This window comes from Mytilus edulis, chromosome 1 (assembly GCF_963676685.1).
Source record: "Mytilus edulis chromosome 1, xbMytEdul2.2, whole genome shotgun sequence".
NCBI lineage: Eukaryota > Metazoa > Mollusca > Bivalvia > Mytilida > Mytilidae > Mytilus > Mytilus edulis.
Window position 1 is genome coordinate 13,398,693 of NC_092344.1, and position 25,161 is coordinate 13,423,853.

The 25,161-nt window shown below is 37.5% G+C and overlaps 1 protein-coding gene across 2 annotated transcripts in view; it reads left to right on the forward strand.

Moving 5' to 3' along the window:
* The first annotated feature begins 299 nt into the window (after nt 1–299).
* Nucleotides 300–25,161, forward strand: part of LOC139524415 (pleckstrin homology domain-containing family G member 7-like) — a 100,139-nt gene continuing 75,277 nt past the window's right edge. The window contains exons 1-2 of one of the 2 annotated variants that reach the window (XM_071319193.1): nt 300–531; nt 1,403–1,539. In XM_071319193.1, the coding sequence (XP_071175294.1) occupies nt 1,423–1,539 (117 nt within the window). In that variant the 5' untranslated portion in view covers nt 300–531; nt 1,403–1,422. Of the gene's footprint in view, nt 532–1,320; nt 1,540–25,161 lie in introns of those variants that run through there. The other variant, XM_071319200.1, reaches the window with a different exon arrangement.

Here is a 25,161-nt window from a genome sequence, read left to right on the forward strand (position 1 = left end):
TGTTTGCCCGTATCAGTTATTTATATATCCCACAGGAGGAATCATGTTTGCCGTATCAGTTATTTTTTTCTTCCTCTGACTGTTCTTCTATTTGATCATTTTATAAATGTAAACAACCTTAAACATTCATGTCCAATTAGTCTTATACCATAGCACGCTTTCAAGTACGAAACTGTCACTTCTATCTAAATCATAGTTATACTTCTATCTAAATCATAGTTATTAAAAGCAAGACTATTTTTAAGAACCACTCAATATGACGTATTCGCTTATAACTATTGGTAAGCAGTTTTAGCTACCATATGCATAATTCTTTGATATTGACAAAGTCCTGTAATTATTTAAACAAGTTTGCTGTTTAGATTGAAGAGAGATATTCAAATTGCAATTACATTGTACACCTGATGTGGCTAGGTTTTTAGTGCTTATTTAATTGGAAATTTCATAAATCTTCCTGCATGTCTCTATAAATGTCAGTATTAGTTTTTGGCGTATTTCAGAGCTGAAGTTGAGACAAGATAATGCGATTAGGTAAGTTGTTCTATTATTTTACAATTTACATAATATTATTGTCTGGTCTTCCCTGTCTCTCTGATTAAGTCGGTAAAGGTTTGAAGCAAAACAGAACCAAAAATGTCTTCTTTTAATTAAATTGTTCTTTCAGAAAAGGAAAGAAGAAGTCTCTTGAAATAACCGAATGATGTCAGTTAAATTGGACCAGATTAAAGCACATGCGCGACTCTAATATCAGTAACTACTTCTTATATTAATTAAACTTATTGCTATGTGGTATAGTATTATAGAATAAGTTGTAACGGAATAATTCTAGATCCCTTTGGTTAATTTCCGATTTGTGTTCATTAAGAAGATGATTGTAAGTTTAGTAATTAACTTTGTGCGTGATTACAAAAGAAAGATGTTGTTCAACAGATGATCATATTTCTAAAAGAGTTCCATATTACATAGTTTATAAAGACACTTTATTGGATAAATGCTATGAGAAGAGTATAATTATACAATAAAAGTCATTGCTGTTATAAGTACAAGCTTTTTGTTGCGCAAAACGAGCAGTTACAAATATTATGTTTCGCGACCTGTAACAACAACATATTACGAAGGACATCAAGTGATAATGCTAATGCGACAATTCTAAATCTGGTAGATTTCAAACAGATTCCGATTAACTTTCAATAATATAGCGATTGACAACATAATACAAGGAGAAAATCACAAACTAATACTTTAGAGGACGGTAAGGGATATTTTCTTGTCATCCTTTCATTAGAAGATTTGTAGCTAGACGGATCTATCGTTATTAATTACTTTATGATTCTTATCTATATACTATAGTTCAGACATACACGAGATAATGTAATGAAGTTTGATCTTTGCTTGTTTCTAGAGCTTTAACTGAACTGTGTGATGTCTATACGTAGACGCCCATGTTTGAGGGGCGAACGATGGACGCTTCAGCGCGGTAATACAATAGAGGAATTAGCGTTGGAGTCTAGTGTTGATATTGAGGATACTATATGTAAGGTAGGTAAATGTTTGTTTCATTGTACGTAAATAAAAATATTTGGCCATGGTTTCTGCTTTTCTTTGGCATATGGGTTTAAATGTGGTACTTATTACACAAATATTTAATTATTGAATTAGTTGCAGAAAAAAAAGAAATCATCTTAGTACTAGTATACAATTTTATAATCATAGCAGATAACGAAATAAGACCCGTAGAATTGTGGACTCTTCTTTTAATTCAGACGCTATGAAACGTTTTGTCTTTACTTGGAAATTAGATTTATTATGAACATCTGATAACCAAATATGAATTAAAGGTGTAATGGACATTCTGATTAATCAAATGAATTCTGGGCATTATCCGATATGTTTGTATTAACTGTAATGTACAAGTGTAATGAACATCGGATAAGTTGTATAAACTAATGTGTTTCGGGTGTCTTCCAAATAGTTATTGTAATTTGATTTTAAATGGAAATATTTTTATTGAAAGGCGAAGCTTTTAGTTTCATTGTTTTGTTTTCACAACAGAGAGATATGTAGACAAATCCATTAGACAATATTCAATAAATGTGGATGGTCTTTAGATTGTTGACAATCTAAAGTATAGAGGTTCAATTAAAATCTCTGTTTCTCTTTTGAATTTATTTGCTTATTTCAAAATCGCTAGTAAACTTACTAATAATTTTAAATTTCATTGATCATTTATTTTTTAAATGTCATATTTCATTGATCGTTAGATTTGTTTTAGTTTGCGTCATCTGGAAAAATTGTCTGAGCTCTTCGATGCTCTCATGCATATTTTTCAGATTGGCATTGTTTTAGTTTAAACATACTGTAAATAAAATCGGGAGGAGGGGCTTCTTTAATATTACAATTTTAAAAATATTAATTCAAAGAAATGATTGAAATACATTTTGACTATCAGTCACCGAGGGTATTATCAGCTCAGTAGTCAGTAATTCGGTACTGACATGATTTATAACAAACATTTCTTAAATTGTGTGTTAAGAAAGGAAAAATTATATTAGAACTAAGGTTTTAGCTCCCTCTGGAAAAGTTGCGCTATAAGGATTTTTTTTTAAAGATGTACGTTTATGGAAAGCATTCTTAGATATTTATCATGCTGTCTTATACAATCAGTATTTACCAGTGTACAGTTATTATGGGCCGGCACTAAGCCGGTCCATTATGTAATATGGGTTTGAGGTTGTTACATGAGGTTCTAAGGATCTACATTATTATTTTCTGTGGTATATGAAAATAAAAGATTTAAGGTAATTGAAATGAATACAATTTTTATTAATTTTTATATGAGAAGAAGATGCCAGATATTTATAACAATGATAGCTGATTGTTTTATTATGTACAGAATGCGTGACCCGTATTTGGGGATTCTCATTGCCTTTACAATCCTATAGCACGTAAAATGTAAAAATTTCTATTTATAATCTGGAAAATATTGTACAAACTTTTAAGGTTTAGTGGTACTTTTTAATCTCCCGAAATAAAAAATCTCGATCTAAGTGTATGTCTGGAATAGAAAAAACGAAAGACGTAAACACATAGAAACGAATCACATCTAAGACATTTTTTTCTCACTAAAGTTGTAATTTGTTCTTGTATACAATAGGGAATCTATATTAGTTTCTATATATAATCAGCATCCAATCTATCTAAAATGTCCATCTTTATATTCAATCATCTTTTGATTGAGGACGTAGTTATCTATAACAATCCAAGGTCATCCAAATCCCTTTGATAAAAAGAAATATATAACGTACGTATACACAATGTACGTATATACAATGTCTGATCCAATACTGCGTTCGTTAGGCCATAAAAAAGAATAGGTTTGTTTGTCCAAACGCTACCTACCCAGAAAATAGCTGCCTACTCAAAATCTTTTATTGACCTGATGTTGAAATATATTTTTTTATTCAAATAAGCATGAAGACTAATAGACATCTAGCTGATACTTAAATTTCTCTTTGCAAAAAAAAAAGAAAATGCCTACCTACCTACCCACTATCTCAATGTTTGGTAGGGTTTGGGCAAACCAAAATATTTTTAAGTGTGGCCTTAGGGAGATACATCTTTGGAATGTTTTCGTGGCAATATGTATATATCCAGTAATTGACTGATCGACATCGTGTCCAATTATTAAAAGTTAGTAAATATACCAGCATCAACTAGCCATGTTTCCAAGGGAGTGGGTTGTTGTTTTCTTTTAGGGGGGGGGGGGGGGGGGGGGTACCAATGGCACAATGTAAATCCATAAATAGAACTGACATCAGCATACCAAATAAAAAATACGAACCAATCTTTAATACCGGCGTCACACATCAGCGTATAGCTCCGACGTACGCCGGGCGTGTTAAAAAATCATGTACGCTGCCAATACGCTAGTAATTTTGGATGCATTCAACCTGTCAATCATATCTGTAACGTGTGCACAACGAGCTTTAAGCGAGTATTGGGCGTATGAGAAGCGTACCTAAACATATATCGGGCGTTCAAGAAACGTATGTTGGCGTATATGCCTGGCGTTTGTCTAACGTAGATAGAATGCACGCTACGAAAGAAAAAAGTTTCTTGAACGTATTTGAGACGCGTCCCGGTCGTATCTTCGACGTTCTTTTATAGGTTGTTTGTTACAAACACACCCGCATACGTTTTAGTTGAAGTCGAACGATCTTGAAGCTTTATATTTCGACGTACTTTTAAAAACTTATGCAACGTGCATTTAACTATACGCCAATATGTGACCAGACTCAAGCTAGCGAACAATAAGCCAGCGAACAATAAGATGAATCAAGCTAGCGAACAATAAGCCAGCGAACAATAAGAAAACGCACCCACATGATCATGCCAAAACCGAAGATTTGCAATAACACGACACGTACTTATAAATATGATGACAAATAAATAAAATTGATGACAAATAATTCCAATAGGAAGATGAAATGCAATTCCATTTAAAAACAGAAAAGTTTAATAATTTATTTGTGTATTTAATAACTTTTTTTTAAGGCCGGGAATTAAAAAAAAACTTTCTCCTTTCTCTTTGATAAGGGATTGGTTATTGTCTTTATAATAATAATAACAATTGATAACAACATGTTACACTATACTACTGTAGCAAAACAATAAGATCTTCAATCTTATATAATTATACGATTAAAAAGAAAAATTGATAACCATTATATTCACTTTTCGCCAAAGAAATAGCTAGTTCACGTAATTATTCAGAAGTAAATAGTCACTCTTGTAATTTATTTATTACATTTCGATAAGAAGAGCGATACGTGTAAGAGAACTTTACACACGAATACACGAATTACGTCAAATAGAATGAAAACGATTTGACCTAAATATTTTGGTTAATCTAGACAACAATTTATTTAGAATCAAACCTATGTAAAATAACTTTAATCCATAAACATTTCCGTACGGCAAAGACCCGGATGGGGTAGGGTGACCTTACCATCCCCCTTTTTTAATTCATAAAAAAAAATAGCTACGGTAAAGCTTTTGTCCCCACTATACACAAATGATAAACACTTGACTAAGGTTGCCTGAAGCCAAAGATCCAGGTGGGTAAAGTTACGGATTTTTTTTTCGGAGGTCCAAAGTTATGGTCGGGTGACCCTACCCTCCCCCTTCTTTAATTCATAGCCAAGTCCCTACGGCAAAGCTTTTAACCACACTAGGTACATTCGATAGTCAATTGCCTAAGCTTGCCTGGGCCTAAAGATCCAGGTGGGTAAAGTTACGGAATTTTTTTTTCGGAGGTCCAAAGATGGGGTCGGGTGACCACACCCTCTCCCTTCTTTAATTCATGATAGCCAAGTCCCTACGGCAAAACTTTTAACCACACTACGTACACTCGATAGGCAATTGTCTAAGCTTGCCTGGGCCCAAAGATCCAGGTGGGTAAAGTTACAGAATTTTTTTTCGGAGGTCCAAAGTTGGGGTCGGGTAACCCTACCCCCCTTCTTTAATTATAGCCAAGTCCCTACGGCAAAGCTTTTAACCACACTAGGAACACTCGATAGGCAATTGTCTAAGTTTGCCTGGGCCCAAAGATGCAGGTGGGTAAAGTTACGGAATTTTTTTTTCGGAGGTCCAAAGTCGGGGTCGGGTGACCCTACCCTTCCCCTTCTTTCATTCACAGCCAAATCCCTACGGCAAAGCTTTTAACCACACTAAGTACACTCCATAGGCAATTGTCTAAGCTTGCATGGGCCCAAAGATCCAGGTGGGTAAAGTTACGGAATTTTTTTTTCGGAGGTCCAAAGTTGGGGTCGGGTTACCCTACCCTCCCACTTCTTTAATTCATAGCTAAGTCCCTACGGCAAAGCTTTTAACCACACTAGGTACACTCGATAGACAATTGCCTAAGCTTGCCTGGGCCCAAATACCCAGCTGGTGGGTAAAGTTACGGAACTTTTTTTTTTGAGGTCCAAAGTTAGGGTAGGATGACCCTCCCATCCCCCTTCTTTCGTCCATAAAATTTTCCTTACGGCAAAACTTTTTTGCCCACTAGGTACAAATGATAGGCACTTGCCTAAACTTGCCTGGGCTCAAATACCCAGGTGGGTAAGGTTACGGAACGTTTTTTTTAGGTCCACAGTTGGGGTAGGGTGACCCTACCATCCCCCTTCTTTCGTTCATAAAATTTTCCCTTCGGCAAAGCCTTTTTGCCCACTAGGTACAAATGATAGGCACTTGCCTAAGCTTGCCTGGGCCCAAATACCCAGGTGGGTAAAGTTACGGAACGTTTTTTTTTAGGTCCACCGTTGGGGTAGGGTGACCCTACCATCCCCCTTCTTTCGTTCATAAAATTTTCCCTACGGCAACGCTTTTTTGCCCACTAGCTACATATGATAGGCACTTGCCTAAGCTTGCTGGGCCCAAATACCCAGGTGGGTAAAGTTACGGAACTTTTTTTTTTAGGTCCAAAGTTGGGATAGGGTGACCCTACCATCCCCCTTCTTTCGTTCATAAAATTTTCCCTACGGCAAGGCTTTTTTGCCCACTAGGTACAAATGATAGGCACTTGCCTAAGCTTGCCTGGGCCCAAATACCCAGGTTGGTAAAGTTACGGAACTTTTTTTTTTAGTTCCAAAGTTGGGGTAGGGTGACCCTACCGTCCCCCTTCTTTCGTTCATACAATTTTCCCTACGGCAAAGCTTTTTTGCCCACTATGTACGAATGATAGGCACTTACCTAAGCTTGTCTGGGCCCAAATACCCAAATGGGTAAAGTTACGGAACTTTTTTTTTTTTAGGCCAAAGTTGGGATATGGTGACCCAACCATACCCCTTCTTTCGTTCATAAAATTTTCCCTACGGCAAAGCTTTTTTTCCCACTAGGTACAAATGATAGGCACTTGCCTAAGCTTGCCTGGGCCCAAATACCCAGGTGGGTAAAGTTACGGAACTTTTTTTTTTTTGAGGTCCAAAGTTGGGGTAGGGTGACCCTACCATCCCCCTTCTTTCGTTCATACAATTTTCCCTACGGCAAAGCTTTTTTGCCCACTAGGAACAAATGATAGGCACTTGCCTAAGCTTGCCTGGGCCCAAATACTCAGGTGGGTAAAGTTACGGAACTTTTTTTTAGGTCCAAAGTTAGGGTAGGGTGACCCTACCATCCCCCTTCTTTCGTTCATAAAATTTTCTCTACGGCAAAACTTTTTTGCCCACCAGGTACACATGATAGGCACTGGCCTAAGCTTGCCGGGGCCCAAATACCCAGGTGGGTAAAGTTACGGAACTTTTTTTTTTTAGGTCCAAAGTTGGGGTAGGGTGACCCTACCATCCCCCTTCTTTCGTTCATAAAATGTTCCCTACGGCAAGGCTGTTTTGCCCACTAGGTACAAATGATAGACAATTGCCTAAGCTTGCCTGGGCCCAAATACCCAGGTGGTTAAAGTTACGGACCTTTTTTTTTAGGTCCACTATTGGGGTAGGGTGACCCTACCATCCCCTTTCTTTCGTTCATAAAGTTTTCCCTACGGTAAAGCTTTTTTGCCCACTAGGTACAAATGATAGGCACTTGCCTAAGCTTGCCTGGGCCCAAATACCCAGGTTGGTAAAGTTACGGAACTTTTTTTTTTAGTTCCAAAGTTGGGGTAGGGTGACCCTACCATCCCCCTTCTTTCGTTCATACAATTTTCCCTACGGCAAAGCTTTTTTGCCCACTATGTACGAATGATAGGCACTTACCTAAGCTTGTCTGGGCCCAAATACCCAGGTGGGTAAAGATACGGAACTTTTTTTTTTAAGGTCCAAAGTTGGGGTACGGTGACCCTACCATCCCCCTTCTTTCGTTCATAAAATTTTCCCTACGGCAAAGCTTTTTTGCCCATTAGGTACAAATGATAGGCACTTGCCTAAGCTTGCCTGGGCCCAAATACCCAGGTGGGTAAAGTTACGGAACTTTTTATTTTGAGGTCCAAAGTTTGGGTAGGGTGACCCTACCATCTCCCTTCTTTCGTTCACACAATTTTCCCTACGGCAAAGCTTTTTTGCCCACTAGGAACAAATGATAGGCACTTGCCTAAGCTTGCCTGGGCCCAAATACTCAGGTGTGTAAAGTTACGGAACTTCTTTTTTTTAGGTTCAAAGTTGGGGTAGGGTGACCCTACCATCCCCCTTCTTTCGTTCATAAAATTTTCCCTACGGCAAAGCTTTTTTGCCAACTAGGAACAAATGATAGGCACTTGCCGTAGCTTGCCTGGACCCAAATACCCAGGTGGTTAAAGCTACGGAACTTTTTTTTTTTAGGTCCACTATTGGGGTAGGGTGACCCTACCATCCCCCTTCTTTCGTTCATAAAATTTTCCCTACGGCAAAACTGTTTTGCCCACTAGGTACGAATAATAGGCACTTGCTTAAGCTTGCTTCGGCCCAAATACCCAGGTGGGTAAAGTTACGGAACTTTTTTTTTTTAGGTCCAAAGTTGGGGAAGAGTGACCCTACCATCCCCCTTCTTTCGTTCATAAAATTTTCCCTACGGCAAAGCTTTTTTGCCCACTAGAAACAAATGATAGACAATTGCCTAAGCTTGCCTGGGCCAAAATACCCAGGTGGGTAAAGTTACGGAACTTTTTATTTTTAGGTTCAAAGTTGGGGTAGGGTGACCCTACCATCCCCCTTCTTTCGAATTCGTTTATAAAATTTTCCCTACGGCAAAGCTTTTTTGCCCACTAGGTACAAATGATAGGCACTTGCCGTAGCTTGCCCTGGCCCAAATACCCAGGTGGTAAAAGTTACGGAACTTTTTTTTTTTGAGGTCCACTATTGGGGTAGAGTGACCCTACCACCCCCTTCTTTCGTTCATAAAATTTTCCCTACGGCAAAGCTTTTTTGCCCACTAGGTACAAATGATAGGCACTTGCCTAAGCTTGCCTGGGCCCAAATACTCAGGCTGGTAAAGTTACGGAACTTTTTGTTTTAGTTCCAAAGTTGGGGTAGGGTGACCCTACCATCCCCCTTCTTTCGTTCATACAATTTTCCCTACGGCAAAGCTATTTTGCCCACTAGGTACGAATGACAGGCTCTTGCCTAAGCTTGTCTGGGCCCAAATACCCAGGTGGGTCAAGTTACGGAACTTTTTTTTTTTAGGTTCAAAGTTGGGGTAGGGTGACCCTACCATCCCCCTTCTTTCGTTCATAAAATTTTCCCTACGGCAAAGCTGTTTTGCCCACTAGGTACAAATGATAGGCACTTGCCTAAGCTTGCCTGGGCCTAAATGCCCAGGTGGGTAAAGTAACGGAACTATTTTTTTTTGAGGTCCAAAGTTGGGGTAGGGTGACCCTACCATCCCCCTTCTTTCGTTCATTAAATTTTCCCTACGGCAAAGCATTTTTGCCCACTAGGTACAAATAATAGGCACTTGCCTAAGCTTGCCTGGGCCCAAATACCCAGGTGGGTAAAGTTACGGAACTTTTTTTTTTAGTCCAAAGTTGGGGTAGAGTGACCCTACCACCCCCTTCTTTCGTTCATAAAATTTTCCCTACGGCAAAGTTTTTTTGCCCACTAGGAACAATTGATAGGCACTTGCCTAAGCTTGCCTGGGCCCAGATACCCAGGTGGGTAAAAATACGGAACTTTTTTTTTTTAGGTTCAAAGTTGGGGTAGGGTGACCCTACCATCCCCCTTCTTTCGTTCATAAAATTTTCCCTACGGCAAAGCTGTTTTGCCCACTAGGTACAAATGAAAGGCACTTGCCTAAGCTTGCCTGGGCCTAAATGCCCAGGTGGGTAAAGTAACGGAACTATTTTTTTTGAGGTCCAAAGTTGGGGTAGGTTGACCCTACCATCCCCCTTCTTTCGTTCATAAAATTTTCTCTACGGCAAAACTTTTTTGCCCACCAGGTACAAATAATAGGCACTTGCCTAAGCTTGTCTGGGCCCAAATACCCAGGTGGGTCAAGTTACGGAACTTTTTTTTTTTAGGTTCAAAGTTGGGGTAGGGTGACCCTACCATCCCCCTTCTTTCGTTCATAAAATTTTCCCTACGGCAAAGCTGTTTTGCCCACTAGGTACAAATGATAGGCACTTGCCTAAGCTTGCCTGGGCCTAAATGCCCAGGTGGGTAAAGTAACGGAACTATTTTTTTTTGAGGTCCAAAGTTGGGGTAGGGTGACCCTACCATCCCCCTTCTTTCGTTCATTAAATTTTCCCTACGGCAAAGCATTTTTGCCCACTAGGTACAAATAATAGGCACTTGCCTAAGCTTGCCTGGGCCCAAATACCCAGGTGGGTAAAGTTACGGAACTTTTTTTTTTAGTCCAAAGTTGGGGTAGAGTGACCCTACCACCCCCTTCTTTCGTTCATAAAATTTTCCCTACGGCAAAGTTTTTTTGCCCACTAGGAACAATTGATAGGCACTTGCCTAAGCTTGCCTGGGCCCAGATACCCAGGTGGGTAAAAATACGGAACTTTTTTTTTTTAGGTTCAAAGTTGGGGTAGGGTGACCCTACCATCCCCCTTCTTTCGTTCATAAAATTTTCCCTACGGCAAAGCTGTTTTGCCCACTAAATGCCCAGGTGGGTAAAGTAACGGAACTATTTTTTTTGAGGTCCAAAGTTGGGGTAGGTTGACCCTACCATCCCCCTTCTTTCGTTCATAAAATTTTCTCTACGGCAAAACTTTTTTGCCCACCAGGTACAAATGATAGGCACTTGCCTAAGCTTGCCGGGGCCCAAATACTGAGGTTGGTAAAGTTACGGAACTTTTTTTTTTTTTAGGTCCAAAGTTGGGGTAGGGTGACCCTACCATCCCCCTTCTTTCGTTTATAAAATTTTCCCTACGGCAAAGCTTTTTTGCCAAATAGCTACCAATGATAGGCACTCGGTAAGCTTGCCTGGGTCCAAATACCTAGGTGGGTAAAGTTACGGAACTTTTTTTTTTTAGGTCCACAGTTGGGGTAGGGTGACCCTACCATCCCCCTTCTTTCGTTCATAAAATTTTCCCTACGGCAAAGCTGTTTTGCCCACTAGGTACAAATGATAGGCACTTGCCTAAGCTTGCCTGGGCTCAAATACCCAGGTGGGTAAAGTTACGGAACTTTTTTTATAGGTTCAAAGTTGGGGTAGGGTGACCCTACCATCCCCCTTCTTTCGTTCATAAAATTTTCCCTACGGCAAAGCTTTTTTGCCCACTAGGTTTCAAATGATAGGCACTTGCCTAAGCTTGCCTAGGTCCAAATACCCAGGTGGGTAAAATTACGGAACAATTTTTTTTGAGGTCCAAAGTTGGGGTAGGGTGACCCTACCATCCCCCTTTTTTAATTCATAAAATTTTTTTTTGGCAAAGCTTTTTTGTCCACTAGGTACAAAAGTGAGGCACTTGCCTGAGTTTGCCTGGACCCAAAAGAACCAGGTTGGTAGAGTAACGGAACTTTTTTTAATATAGGTCCATAGTTGGGTCGGGTGATGCTACCATCCCCCTTCTTTAATTCATAAAAAAATCCCTACGGCAAAGATTATGTCCCGACTAAGTACAAATGATAGGCACTTGCCCAAGGTTTCCTGGGCCCAAAGACCCAGGTGTATAAAGTTACGGAACTTTCTAAATTGAGGTCCAAAGTTGGGGTAGGGTGACCCTACCATCCGCCTTCTTTAATTCATCGAAAAAAATCTCTACGGCAAAGATTTTGTTGCTAATAGGTACAATTGATAGGCCCAGCCTAAGGTTCCCTGGACCTAAAGACCCAGGACGGTAAAGTTACGGAACTTTTTTAATTGAGGTCCATACTTTGGGTAGGGTGACCCTACCATCCCCTTCTGCAATTCATAAAATAATACCCTACGGCAAAGATTTTGTCCCCACTAGGTACAATTGATAGACACTTGCCTAAGGTTGCCTGGATTCAAAGACCAAAGTTAGTAAAGTTACGGAACTTTTTTTTAGGTCCAAAGTTGGTGTCGGGTGACTCTACCACCTCCCTTCTTTATTTCAAAGCAAAGTCCCTTCGGCAAAGCTTTTGTCAACACTGGGTACACTCAATACCCAATTGCCCAAGGTTGCATTGATCCAAAGACACAGGTGGGTAAAGTTACGGATTTTGTTTCATTGTGAACAAAGTTGGGGTCGGGTGACCTTACGACCCCCTTCTTTAAGTAATAGCATAGTCCCTACGACAAAACTTTTGTCCAAACTAGGTAAACTCGATAGGCAATTGCCTAAGGTTACCTGGACCCAAAGACCCAGGTGGGCAAAGTTACGGAACTTTTTTAATTGAGGTCCAAATTTTGGGTTTGGTGACCCTACCATCTCCCTTCTTTAATTCAAAGAAAAGTCCCTACGGCAAAGCTTTAATTCGTGAAAAAAAATCTGTATGCCGAAATGCTTTGAACCTCACCAGATACATATACAATTGAATAGCACAAAGTTTACCTGATTAGATGATGCATGTGAGTCAATCCTGTCGAAGATGTAACAATAAATCAATATCTTCGATATAGGCAATGTTGACATGATATCGTATCGATATCGATTTTGCTTCAAACATCCATGACACAAACAAACATACCCGGATGTAAATATCAACAATTTTCATAAGACAAACTCAGATATGCCAGATGTCGACGATATCGACAAAGTCGAATCGATTTCGATTTGATATCGAAGCTTGGTTTGTACATCCATCACATAACCATATTTCGATATTGCATGAATGCTTGATATTTGAAGATCCATCAAAGTAGAATGAAATGTGTGCCAACGCACAGATATATCTGGTCAGACCATTCAGAAAGCAAACCACAGTGAGCATAACCTTCATGCGAATTGGGGTTGGGATCGCACACAAATCAGCTTACAGAGATATAACACCTCACGGAAGGAGAATAGATAAATCTGATAAAACCAACAGTTAGAAGAGAAATGTTAAGGAAGGAAAATATTAAGTAGCCAACTAATGCAAACAAAGTGATATGGAAAGCTTTCGATGATGATGTCATGGAAAACATCTTAGAAGCAAAATTAGCAGGAAAAGTTGAGAGCAGTGACGTCCATTATTTACTTCGTAGGAAAGGAGAGATTTTTGGTTGATTACATCTGGGAAAAGAGAAAGAACACGAAGTCAGAGTAACCGCAGACAGTATAAGAACATTGATCTGAGAGTGGACTTCAGAATGTTAAGGAATAGTTAAAGAGATGCTATGGAGTAGAAAAGGTTACCTCTACAACAGTAGGAAAGAAATCTGGGGAAAATTTAAAACACTAACAAGAGCAATAACACATATACTGGTAACATGAAATAATGGGGCAAATGAACGAGTTCAATTCACAGCACAACAATTTCTGTATATGAAGAGATTTTTTGGCGCCAGAGGATCTGGTTAATTGGAAAACTCAAAGGATGAAGTCGAAGAAAATAAAAAAAAAACACAAAGTGATGAAAGGCGAGAGGAAGATCTGGAAGAATGTAAGAAACTGGCAACGCCAGAGGAACCAATATACTGTTAAAGTACTTTTATTCGTGGGGAACCAATTTTCGTGGTTTTCGTGGATGGCTTTATCCACGAATTTAAGTGTCAAACGAAATAAAACAGTCATTGTCTAAATCAAGACATGGAAAGATCCTCATATTAAGGTTTGACTACCCGGCGATTTGATCTAGAGAATATATCGAATATGCAAAATCTGAGACAACTGTAATAGTAGCCACAGGGCAAACGCACTATGAACTTCAACTGCAGGCAGGATTATATATACCCATTCAATCTTTAAAAACCTAAACTGTACAACTTTTGATCTTTTAATTTTCATAATAAAATAATTTTGATCCATGAAAGTTTGATTTCGGTAATGATACACTATGATAAAGTGTTCATCTATATCCTAATAATTCTCGTACGTATGGGAAATAATCATTTCATGCTGGGCTTGCTTTTTATAAGAATTAATTTTACAATTCAAAGTAATTTTATAGCATTTGTTTATGTAACTGTTCTCTTTAGGCGACATGTTTATGGCCTTATTAACACTTTTGATGGTCTTTAATCTGTTGATCACTCGATCTAGAGTTAATTAGGGTGATCACTACAATTTACACTGGTCAACAATTTAAAGGTTTACTTTGCAGTTTCATTTCATCCAGACAATTTATATCTTCGTTTCTAATGGCTTCCATTTTTCAATATCTTTATTTTAGAAAACTAAAATCCACGAATTTAAGAACCCACGAGCATTTTAATTTTGCTCAAACCACGAAAATTGATACCCAAGAATTAAAGTACTTTCACAGTAACTACATGTGTATTTGCAAATGATGAGTCAGAACTGAAGTTTAACAAAGTGCAGGATGTTTTGAAGAAAACAAGAGCAGTACCAGGGCCATACAGTATATGTTCAAAGCTAACCAGACGATTCTAGAAGTTTTTGAGAGTAGTTTGGAGAAAAAGAAAGATGATAGATGCATGGTATAAAACAAATAGATGTTGTGTTCTGAAGGGAAAGAACTCCATGAAAGTTTAGCTGTTTTGAACCATATCTATACTGAACATCGAGGGTAAAATCCTACCAGTTTTAGCAAGGAACAACAAGGTTCCTGCTAAGTAATTAATAATGCATAGACCTATCGGTTCAGAAATAAAGCATGACAGAGGTATCCGGATGTATTGACCATACTAGTGTTTTGACTCAGATCTTAAGAGAATCATATGAGAAGAAAAGCGACTTTGGCTAGACCTTGCTTATGCTTACGGATTCATACCTCACAAACTGGTAGATTTGACATTACAGAGGTACGTTGTGCCAACCACGTGCACAACAGGACAATGCTGCAGGAATACTTTGATCACATAGAGATGGTATTTACAGTAGGAGATTTCAACACAGCTTGGCCGAGACTATGAGAAGGAATATTAATGGGATGTGCATTGTCCTAGTATTGTTTGCAGCAGCTGTGAATCCTCATTATGAAGTCAGTTGAAAAACCAGGAAGAGGACCATTAATGTCATCAGATAGAAGACAACAACCAATAAGAGCATTTATAGAGGACATGACTATTAACTATTATAAATTAAGAAATTCATCTCCCTCTTGCAAAGCTCTGATTCCTTTCAAGGATATGGCTATACTTTTTGGACCTTTTGGAATATAGCTCTTCATCTTTTATATAAGCTTTGGAATTCAAATATTTTGGCCACGAGCATATCACTGAAGAGACATGTATTGTCGAAATGCACATCTGGTGCAGGAGAATTGGTACCTTTCATGTTATTACTACCACTGGGTCGATGCCTCTGCTGGTGGACTGTAAGTCCCTGAGGGTATCACCAGCCCAATAGCTAGTACATAATACTGGCATGAAAATACGGATTTTTGTGTTATTAAAATTTGCTGTTACAAAATGATAGAAATTATTATAAATTAAGGAATGTATGTCCCTCATGCATAGCTCTGATTCCTTTCACGGATTTGGCTATTCTTGTTGGACCTTTTTGATTATAGCTCTTCATCTTTTATATAAGCTTTGGATTTCAAATATTTTGGCCACAAACATGACTGAAAAGACATATGTTGTCGAAATGCGCATCTGGTGCAGGAAAATTTGTACCGTTAATGCTATTACAGCAAACACAGAACTAGAGGGAAGATGGACCTTAGAGATGTTGGAAGGAATGATAAATTGGGCAACAATGAAATTCAAACCCAGTTAATTCAAGAAGTTTACTTGTGAAAAAAGGCAAAGTGAGAGATGAAACTTTCGAATTAGCAGGGGAATTTTACCAACAGTCGGAGATAAAATGCTTTTGGGAAAAGTTTGCCTCTACACCAGTAGACAGTAAAACATAAAAGAAATACTAATGCAGCTGGTATAGATAGATTGGCTGTCGAAGATAGACCAAAGTGGTCTGCCAGGAAGATACAAAGCTTGGATGTATCAACATGGTGTCTTGCCAAGAACATTATGGCCGTTTTTTTATATGAGTTTTCCGTGTCCAAAGTTTAGGTTAAGAAAAACAAATATGACTTTGGTTCGGCGTCACAAGAAGTTTCAGCAGCGTTGACAATATAGTGACTAAACAGCAATTACCACTCACTTAATTCGTGAACTGAAGAGTTTAAAGTTACAAAAACACGACAGGTCATGATGGTAAGTAACAGCAAAAATGGCAAAGTTAGAGGAGCCAAAGTGAAGATCAAGACAAGAAGAAAGTGAAAAGCAGAGAAAGCAGGAAGTTCGGCAAATAAAAGAACAGAACAGTAATAGCAATGCGGTAGTTATGAAGCAGCAAGGTGGCTGGTCTATTTGGGAGGAACTAGAAGCGAGGTTTTTGCCAGGAGCGATATTTGGAGTATGGAGGGATATCGTTTCAGCATCAATCTGAGATCAGTGTATGATGTAATGCCAAGTCTATCAAATATCTATGCATAGGGGTTGATAGCAGATCCAATGTGCACCTTATGAAAAGACAAACCAGCTTCTCTACAACATGTGTTGTTGTCATCTTGTCAAGTGGCAATGAAAAATTGTAGGAACACATGGAGACATGATAGTGCACTGAACACATTAACAGCGAGGTTGTACTTCGTCAGGAGGAGAAAGAAAAAGGTAAGAAAAAAACTTTTGAGAGCATGGCCAGCACACCTGAAGGCCATAGGATCCATGCAAGAGTAACAGACTGGAGGTTTACTATAGTCTTGCCGGAACTGACAGTCCCTTTAGAAGAAAGGATGTATGAGGTACACGAAAGGAAGATGGTAAAATATCAACAGCTTGTATCAGATTGCCAACAATAGGGATTGACGACTTAGTGCTTTGCTATTGAAATAGGGTGCAGGGTTTTTGAGGAACAGACAATATGGCAAGCTCACAGAACCTAATTAGTGGTAGGAGCAATAGGGGTTAGCTTATTTCAGAATTGTATAGACAAGCGGAAGTATCATCATAGTGAAGATAGGGTGAGAGAAATGAGATCTCGAAAAGTGGCAATTAAATTTATTAAGTGATTTGAAGACATTTAGTGGAAATAATGGACTTATGATCGAAGAGACTTTAAAATATGCTCTGGTGAAAGCATCAATCAGTGACAGTGCAAAAGTTACATCAGCTGACACATCGAGTGCAATGTAGGCCATCCAGTTTCAGAGTCAGACTGAGCCGGCGCACCTCTGGAGATTGCATGGTGTTGAATAGCACAGAAACAGCTGCGGATGGAGGCTGTACATGATAAAGGAAATGGATCAGCATTGTTACGATGTTTACAAGGTTAATCAATATATGATTCTTGAAGTGCATTTTGTTGATAGACATTATTATACTAGCTGAAAACTTACAGGATATCGTGCTTTGCAAGATGCTTTCAATTCTAATCTAAGTATCATGAATCCAAAATAGTAAAATTGTTGCCCAAATATGTCAGACAGACATACACCTGTGATAAGGATCAACATCCAAACAACAAGTTGATTCCTTCTACACCTCTGCAATTATAAACAGCGCGACAAACTTCCGCAGATGTATGCTTGTGTTCTGCTTGTTTTTTTTGTTTTTTTTACATAACTTTTTGGCATCACCTTTGTGTTTATTTTTACTTTTTGAAACATTTTATATGTTTAATAAATGTCAAGATGTTTCCCGTTGTAGTAGATTTTGCTAATTAGGAATTTTCGAATGCTGATGTTGCGATATGAACAAGACAGAATCTACATTTGCATAAAATGTTTCTGACGTGAACATATTAAGGAAGTTCCCTTGTCATGTTTTTGAATTTTTTTCAGAATTTCGGAATCCTCTGGTTTTATCCATTTGAATGCCTTAACATATTTTGCCCATTGACCCCCATTTTTCTTTTTATAAATCTCTAACATGTATCATTGTAAGCCATCAGTAAAAGTAATATAAAATCGTTGTTATTTTTAACAGTTTATGAGAACTTAAACTTGTCAATGATAAAACTATGAAAAGTCAAGGGAGAACATTTTTCCGCCAAAATTTTAATGGCTTATATCTCGAAACAAGCACATTGACCTATATTTGTTTTTGCTCTTTTGGTTCCTTTATCAGTCTCATATCAATATATACTAGTGTTATGAAAAGCTTGTTTTTTTAAAAGGAAAATATACAATTCAACGTGGCCTGGTACTTGTACATCCTAAAAACAAAAACAAGACACTGAGTACAGATCTTATAATACTCTCAGTACTGACCGCTAGTTCAAAGCCACTAACAGCTAATAAAAAATCATGCATCTAAGACTTAATTATCAATCAGTACACACCCGACATCCAATTTATTTAGTATAAAGACGTCATAAACAGTCAGAGAAAAACATACCCTTGTGCAATGCCAAGATAAGGGTATCGATAGATTGTCGATTCATGAAAGTGTATATGTATATATATTACATAATAGTAATATTTAGTTTTCTTTTAATTTACTGATAACAAAATCGATATTGATACCAATAAAAACAATATACAATGATATAATTACAGTGTTGATTTGGTAAACTTTCAGAACAAGTTTATTTGACGGATCGATAAGTTTACCAGGATCTCTTCTTAATTTCCGGACACGGTAAACAATATATCCGTAAAAAAGGATGTGTTTTCCCGATAGAAATAAGTTTCTACAGGTACAGCAAAACTTCAAAACAAAATCCTTATATCTATGGAAGAAGTACGTATAGGTATTTTGTGGTAAAGAAATCCCTGGCTTAATTATTTTACCAGTAGAACATAAATGGAAAGTTTTAAAACATGTTTTGTTGTTGCCCCCTTCTACTTTATTTTTTTCAAAAAAATAACAATTTATGTCACATGAATCTACAGTTCCATACTAGAAAAGAAAAACAAATTGTTATTATCAGCTTCATTAACAACATGTTTTTTTTCAGTAACAAGAATGCTTATAAAAATATACGGGTTTATTAGGCTTGCTTAGTGGAAAATAATAGTTAAAAGTAATATTGTGTATTAGTAAATACACATTCACAGTGGCGGATTTAGGGGGGCCAGGGGGCCCGGGCCCCCCTTTTTGGGAAAAAAATTGGTTGCTTATATAGGGAATCACTGAAGCGTGACTGGAGCGCCCCCCCCCCCCCCCCCCCTTTAGGTCAGTCAGTGGGCCCCCACTTATGAAAATTTCTGGATCCGCCACTGATTCACTATCATATATAATCTGCCCTACAGGGTCAGTGTGAGCTTTTTACAAACATTGATGTTTGTCGTTTGTAATCCGTAGTCGTCCGCCGTCGACATTTGTTTACTTTTACAAAAGACTAAGTAGCTATATATATAGTTTCCTCAAAAATGAATCGCTCATTAAGATCAACTTAGTATTTATTGTCGTCAGTTGACTGTTTATATTGTGTTGATACATTTCTGTGTTATGTTAAATCATTTAAAGTGTTAACAGTGTTCCTATTATTTTATAAACTTTTCAACTAGAAATAATGTGTTGTGTGAAATTGCTTTCCTTACTTTCGGCATCCTGCCAAATAGTTCCTAAAATGACATTTTCTGTAGATTAAACTTATAGACAATGTATAGACTATTTAGACAATAGCCTTTCAAAACAAAAACGATTGAGAAAACTTACTTGTGTCGAAAAAGCAGATTTAATCCTCCTTTTTGTTAAATGACTAAGAACTATATTATGTATCAATGTAGGGTGCGCAACTTTGCTTTTCACCTTACTCCAATTTTGGTGCTCAAAAAAAAAGTTCCGTAACTTTACCCACCTGGGTATTTAGGTCCAGGCGACCTTAGGCAAGTGCCTATCGAGTGTACCTAGTGTGGACAAAAGCTTTGCCGTAGGGACTTTGCTATGAATTGAATAAGGGGGATGGTAGGGTCACCCGACCCCAACTTTGGACCTCAAAAAAAAAAAGTTCCGTAACTTTACCCACCTGGGTATTTGGGTCCAGGCGACCTTAGGCAAGTGCCTATCGAGTGTACCTAGTGTGGACAAAAGCTTTGCCGTAGGGACTTTGCTATGAATTGAATAAGGGGGATGGTAGGGTCACCCGACCCCAACTTTGGACCTCAAAAAAAAAAGTTCCGTAACTTTACCCACCTGGGTATTTGGGTCCAGGCGACCTTAGGCAAGTGCCTATCGAGTGTACCTAGTGTGGACAAAAGCTTTGCCGTAGGGACTTTGCTATGAATTGAATAAGGGGGATGGTAGGGTCACCCGACCCCAACTTTGGACCTCAAAAAAAAAAGTTCCGTAACTTTACCCACCTGGGTATTTGGGTCCAGGCGACCTTAGGCAAGTGCCTATCGAGTGTACCTAGTGTGGACAAAAGCTTTGCCGTAGGGACTTTGCTATGAATTGAATAAGGGGGATGGTAGGGTCACCCGACCCCAACTTTGGACCTCAAAAAAAAAAAGTTCCGTAACTTTACCCACCTGGGTATTTGGGTCCAGGCGACCTTAGGCAAGTGCCTATCGAGTGTACCTAGTGTGGACAAAAGCTTTGCCGTAGGGACTTTGCTATGAATTGAATAAGGGGGATGGTAGGGTCACCCGACCCCAACTTTGGACCTCAAAAAAAAAAGTTCCGTAACTTTACCCACCTGGGTATTTGGGTCCAGGCGACCTTAGGCAAGTGCCTATCGAGTGTACCTAGTGTGGACAAAAGCTTTGCCGTAGGGACTTTGCTATGAATTGAATAAGGGGGATGGTAGGGTCACCCGACCCCAACTTTGGACCTCAAAAAAAAAAGTTCCGTAACTTTACCCACCTGGGTATTTGGGTCCAGGCAACCTTAGGCAAGTGCCTATCGAGTGTACCTAGTGTGGACAAAAGCTTTGCCGTAGGGACTTTGCTATGAATTGAATAAGGGGGATGGTAGGGTCACCCGACCCCAACTTTGGACCTCAAAAAAAAAAGTTCCGTAACTTTACCCACCTGGGTATTTGGGTCCAGGCAACCTTAGGCAAGTGCCTATCGAGTGTACCTAGTGTGGACAAAAGCTTTGCCGTAGGGACTTTGCTATGAATTGAATAAGGGGGATGGTAGGGTCACCCGACCCCAACTTTGGACCTCAAAAAAAAAAGTTCCGTAACTTTACCCACCTGGGTATTTGGGTCCAGGCAACCTTAGGCAAGTGCCTATCGAGTGTACCTAGTGTGGACAAAAGCTTTACCGTAGCTATTTTTTTATGAATTAAAGAAGGGGGATGGTAAGGTCACCCTACCCCATCCGGATCTTTCCCGTACGGAAATGTTTACGGATTAAAGTTATTTTACATAGGTTTGATTCTAAATAAATTGTTGTTTAGATGAACCAAAATATTTATGTCAAATCGTTTTTATTCTATTTGACGTAATTCGTGTATTCGTGTGTAACTCTTACACGTATCGCTCTTCTTATCGAAATGTAATAAATAAATTACAAGAGTGACTATTTACTTTTGAATAATTACGTGAAGTAGCTATTTCTTTGGCGAAAAGTGAATATAATGGTTATCAGTTTTTCTTTTTAATCGTATAACTATATAAGCTTGAAGATCTTATTGTTTCGCTACAGTAGTATAGTGTAACCTGTTGTTATCAATTGTTATTATTATTATACTGAAAATAACCAATCCCTTATCAAAGAGAAAGGAGAAAGTTTTTTTTAATTCCCGGCCTTAAAAAAAAGTTATTAAATACACAAATAAATTATTAAACTTTTCTGTGTTTGAATGGAATTGCATTTCATCTTCCTATTGGAAATTATTTGTCATCAATTTTATTTATTTGTCATCATATATATAAGTACGTGTCGTGTTATTGCAAATCTTCGGTTTTTAGGCATGATCATGTGGGTGCGTTTTCTTATTGTTCGCTGGCTTATTGTTCGCTAGCTTGATTCATCTTATTGTTCGCTGGCTTATTGTTCGCTAGCTTGAGTCTGGTCAATATTGTGACGCCGGCATTAACGATTGCTAAAGCGTTCCTCTGGCGTGCAACTAACGTATGCCGATTTTGTCAACTTTCTCTGTACGTTTGATGCACGCCTGTCTATACGCCAATGTGTGACACCTGCATAAATGAAATGGAAGAATGCAACCTCAAAGAATAAACTCACCATAGATACCAGGATTAAAATTTTATGTATACGCCTTACGAGCGTTTCGTCTACAAAAGACTCATCAGTGATGCTCGAATCAAAATGTTTAAAAGGCCAAATTAAGTACCAAAAAAAAAAGATTTAAAAATGGGAAGAGGTCGGGTACGCTTAGAACTGCTGATATCTTAATATGCTATTCCCTTAATGGAATATTGTCGGTTACTTTTTTTTATATCTATATTCGGATGTTTAGTCAACCGAGGAATTCAATATAAAATAAAGGGGTAGCTGATATTGAAAGTGTAGTGGTAATTTGTTCAGATTAAATACATATTATGTTTTATTTAAATAGCACGCTTTCGTATAAAAATTTATTATTAATCAAATATCTTAAAGGATTTTTGATAAAAAAAAAATATGTTTTAAAAAAATTGATCAAATGTACATTCGTATTTACACAGTTTGCATGTCAATACTGTTGTGTTTCGTTTTCCATAGGTCAAAAACAGCATATTGCACAGGACATACCCTATTTTACATTGTGCATGAAATAGTTGTTGATAAATAATACAGTACTGCTGTGGCCATTGCATTTGTTGAGGTCAATTCGATGCTATATATCGACCTAGAGAGGCATATCGACCTCGAACTACGTCATCACTCAATATGCTTCATATGTCGATGAAATTCGTATCGATCTCATACAAAGACTATAATGGTATAATATAACCCCACCTGGACATACATGTATCATACTGACTTAGAGTCGACCTGTAATTCGTAATTCTTATGAAACACTCCTTGATATTTTATGAGCAATTCATTTTCAAAGCACTCAATATGAATGCATTTTACGACGTAGTGACAAGCAATGTAGTTATAAATATTAACAACCATAGTATAAAGACATAATCAAGTGAAAGTTGTTTACAGACAAACAGAAAGCAAGCTGTCAGTTACTGTTGCTACTTACACTGGTTAATCTTCTTTCATCTGTCAGTTATACTTTTGTAGTATGATTGGGTTTATTAGGTAGTTGTTATATTGGATTATAAGCTCTTTATTTCCACATGAATGGTACTATTGGGCATACCATATTTTTTCTTAATCACAAGATAATAGTATTAAACATATTTTTGAAAGATAGGTTAGTACATTTCATAATTTTCTATTTCTTTATTTGTATTTATATTGCTAGTTGTTGAATAGGAAATAAAATGTAGATATATATAAAGCCAAACAAGTACAAAGTTGAAGAGCTTTGAGGATCTAAAATTCCAAAACATATTGTGCCAAATACGGCTAAGGTAATCTATGCCTGGGATAAGATAATCCTTAGTTTTTCGAAAAATTCATACGTAAACATGCACACTGTGTGCTTTCCATCTGCAGTCAAAGGTAATTCGGACACTACGTTCTCTGTGATAAATGTGGTAAAATATGGACATAATGCTACATACTAATGCTTCATGTGACGATCTCGATAACATATGTTTTGGTGTGAAATCAATATAATATGAATCCTTTAACTTTGAGTAATGTCTGATGGAGAACTTTGCTTTTAATATTTTCTTTCCTGAAACTCTGACCATTTCGATCTGGAATCCGACTAGTAAGATACTTTCAAAACCATACATTGTGTATGTGTCCGCTGATTTATCTACAAATTGGGAACATTACTTAGAGGATTCTGACATGTGTGCCTTCCGTTACAGATGCTAACTTTTTTTATTTATCTGAAACGAAAGTAACATTCTGACTTAGTTTATATTTGATTTACTTTCGTTTGTTCAATTGATTTATCACGTTCTACGTTTCCCTCTCCTCCTGGGAACAATAAAGCACGTATATGTCATATATATTAGAGAAGTTAAAAAGATGGACCAACCAGCAAATTAAATATCTACCAGATCGTCTAGAATATACGATACTGTGTAGATAAGGAAAAAATGTGTAAGTCTAAAGATTTACACAACGGTATTAAATATAAGATGGTTATATACAAAGATGTTTTTATGAAATCATGTTGACAAATATTTCGCCTCAACAGACAATAGCCTTCGTCAGAGTATAAAAAAATAAACATTAATATCATATACTCGAGTATATATAATACATTTCAATACTGGCATGAAAGTACTTTTAAAATTTGCTCTTACAATTTTTTTTTTTTTTTTTTAAATAATATATATATTCATCATGCAATCCTCTGATTCCTTGTCCCGCTTTTAACTACATTTTTTGTCCTTTTTGGTTTATACGCTCGTCATTTTTGTAATAAGTTATAATGTTTTTTTCAATATTTTACCGAAGAAACATTTATTGTCGAAATGCGCAATCGGCGTTTAATTCAGTAAAATTGACACTGTTAATGTTATTACATAATTTCTCTTTAAAATCTAAACTGAAAACTTGATCATGTTGCTCTTTGTAGCATATTAAAATCATTATTTATTTTCCCTATAAAGTCTGATTTACTGCATATAAAGTATTATGTAAACAACACCGTGAAAGTTAGAGCTATTTTTCATTCAATAGATTGCAGTGTTTGAATCATTTCCCCGTCTTTATGGATGGCCCTCGTGGATAAATCTAGAAATCTTATAGGCATCTTATTTTTCTAAATCCTTGTGAAATTTGTCAAATTACATGCGTATGTCATAAACTTTGACATGATATTAATTGTTTACGTAAGCTCTTACTGCTTTATGGATAATAAACTACTAGAAATTCAAATGAAATTGTATCAAACTACCAAACAGTCGATCTACATTAAGGACATGTTACAATAATACCAAGTTTAGATCTTTGGTCGTTTAGGATCAATTACTTCGTGAAAATGCACAGATTTTTTAATTTTGTAATAGTTTTGGACACACAAACCCGGAACAGTGGTGTAAAGCACAACATCAGAACCAACTGTATAAATCAATTTTACACGACATCAGATTTGCACGAAACATAAAACTCCTAACATAAACACAAATTTACAATGTTTAGATCTCACTGAAGAGTACTCGCCACTACTGGATGTAAGTTAAAAGCCCTAAAAAGATAATAAATTACTCATGTTATCCCAGACTTACAATCCGTACGCATTCAATGGATTTAG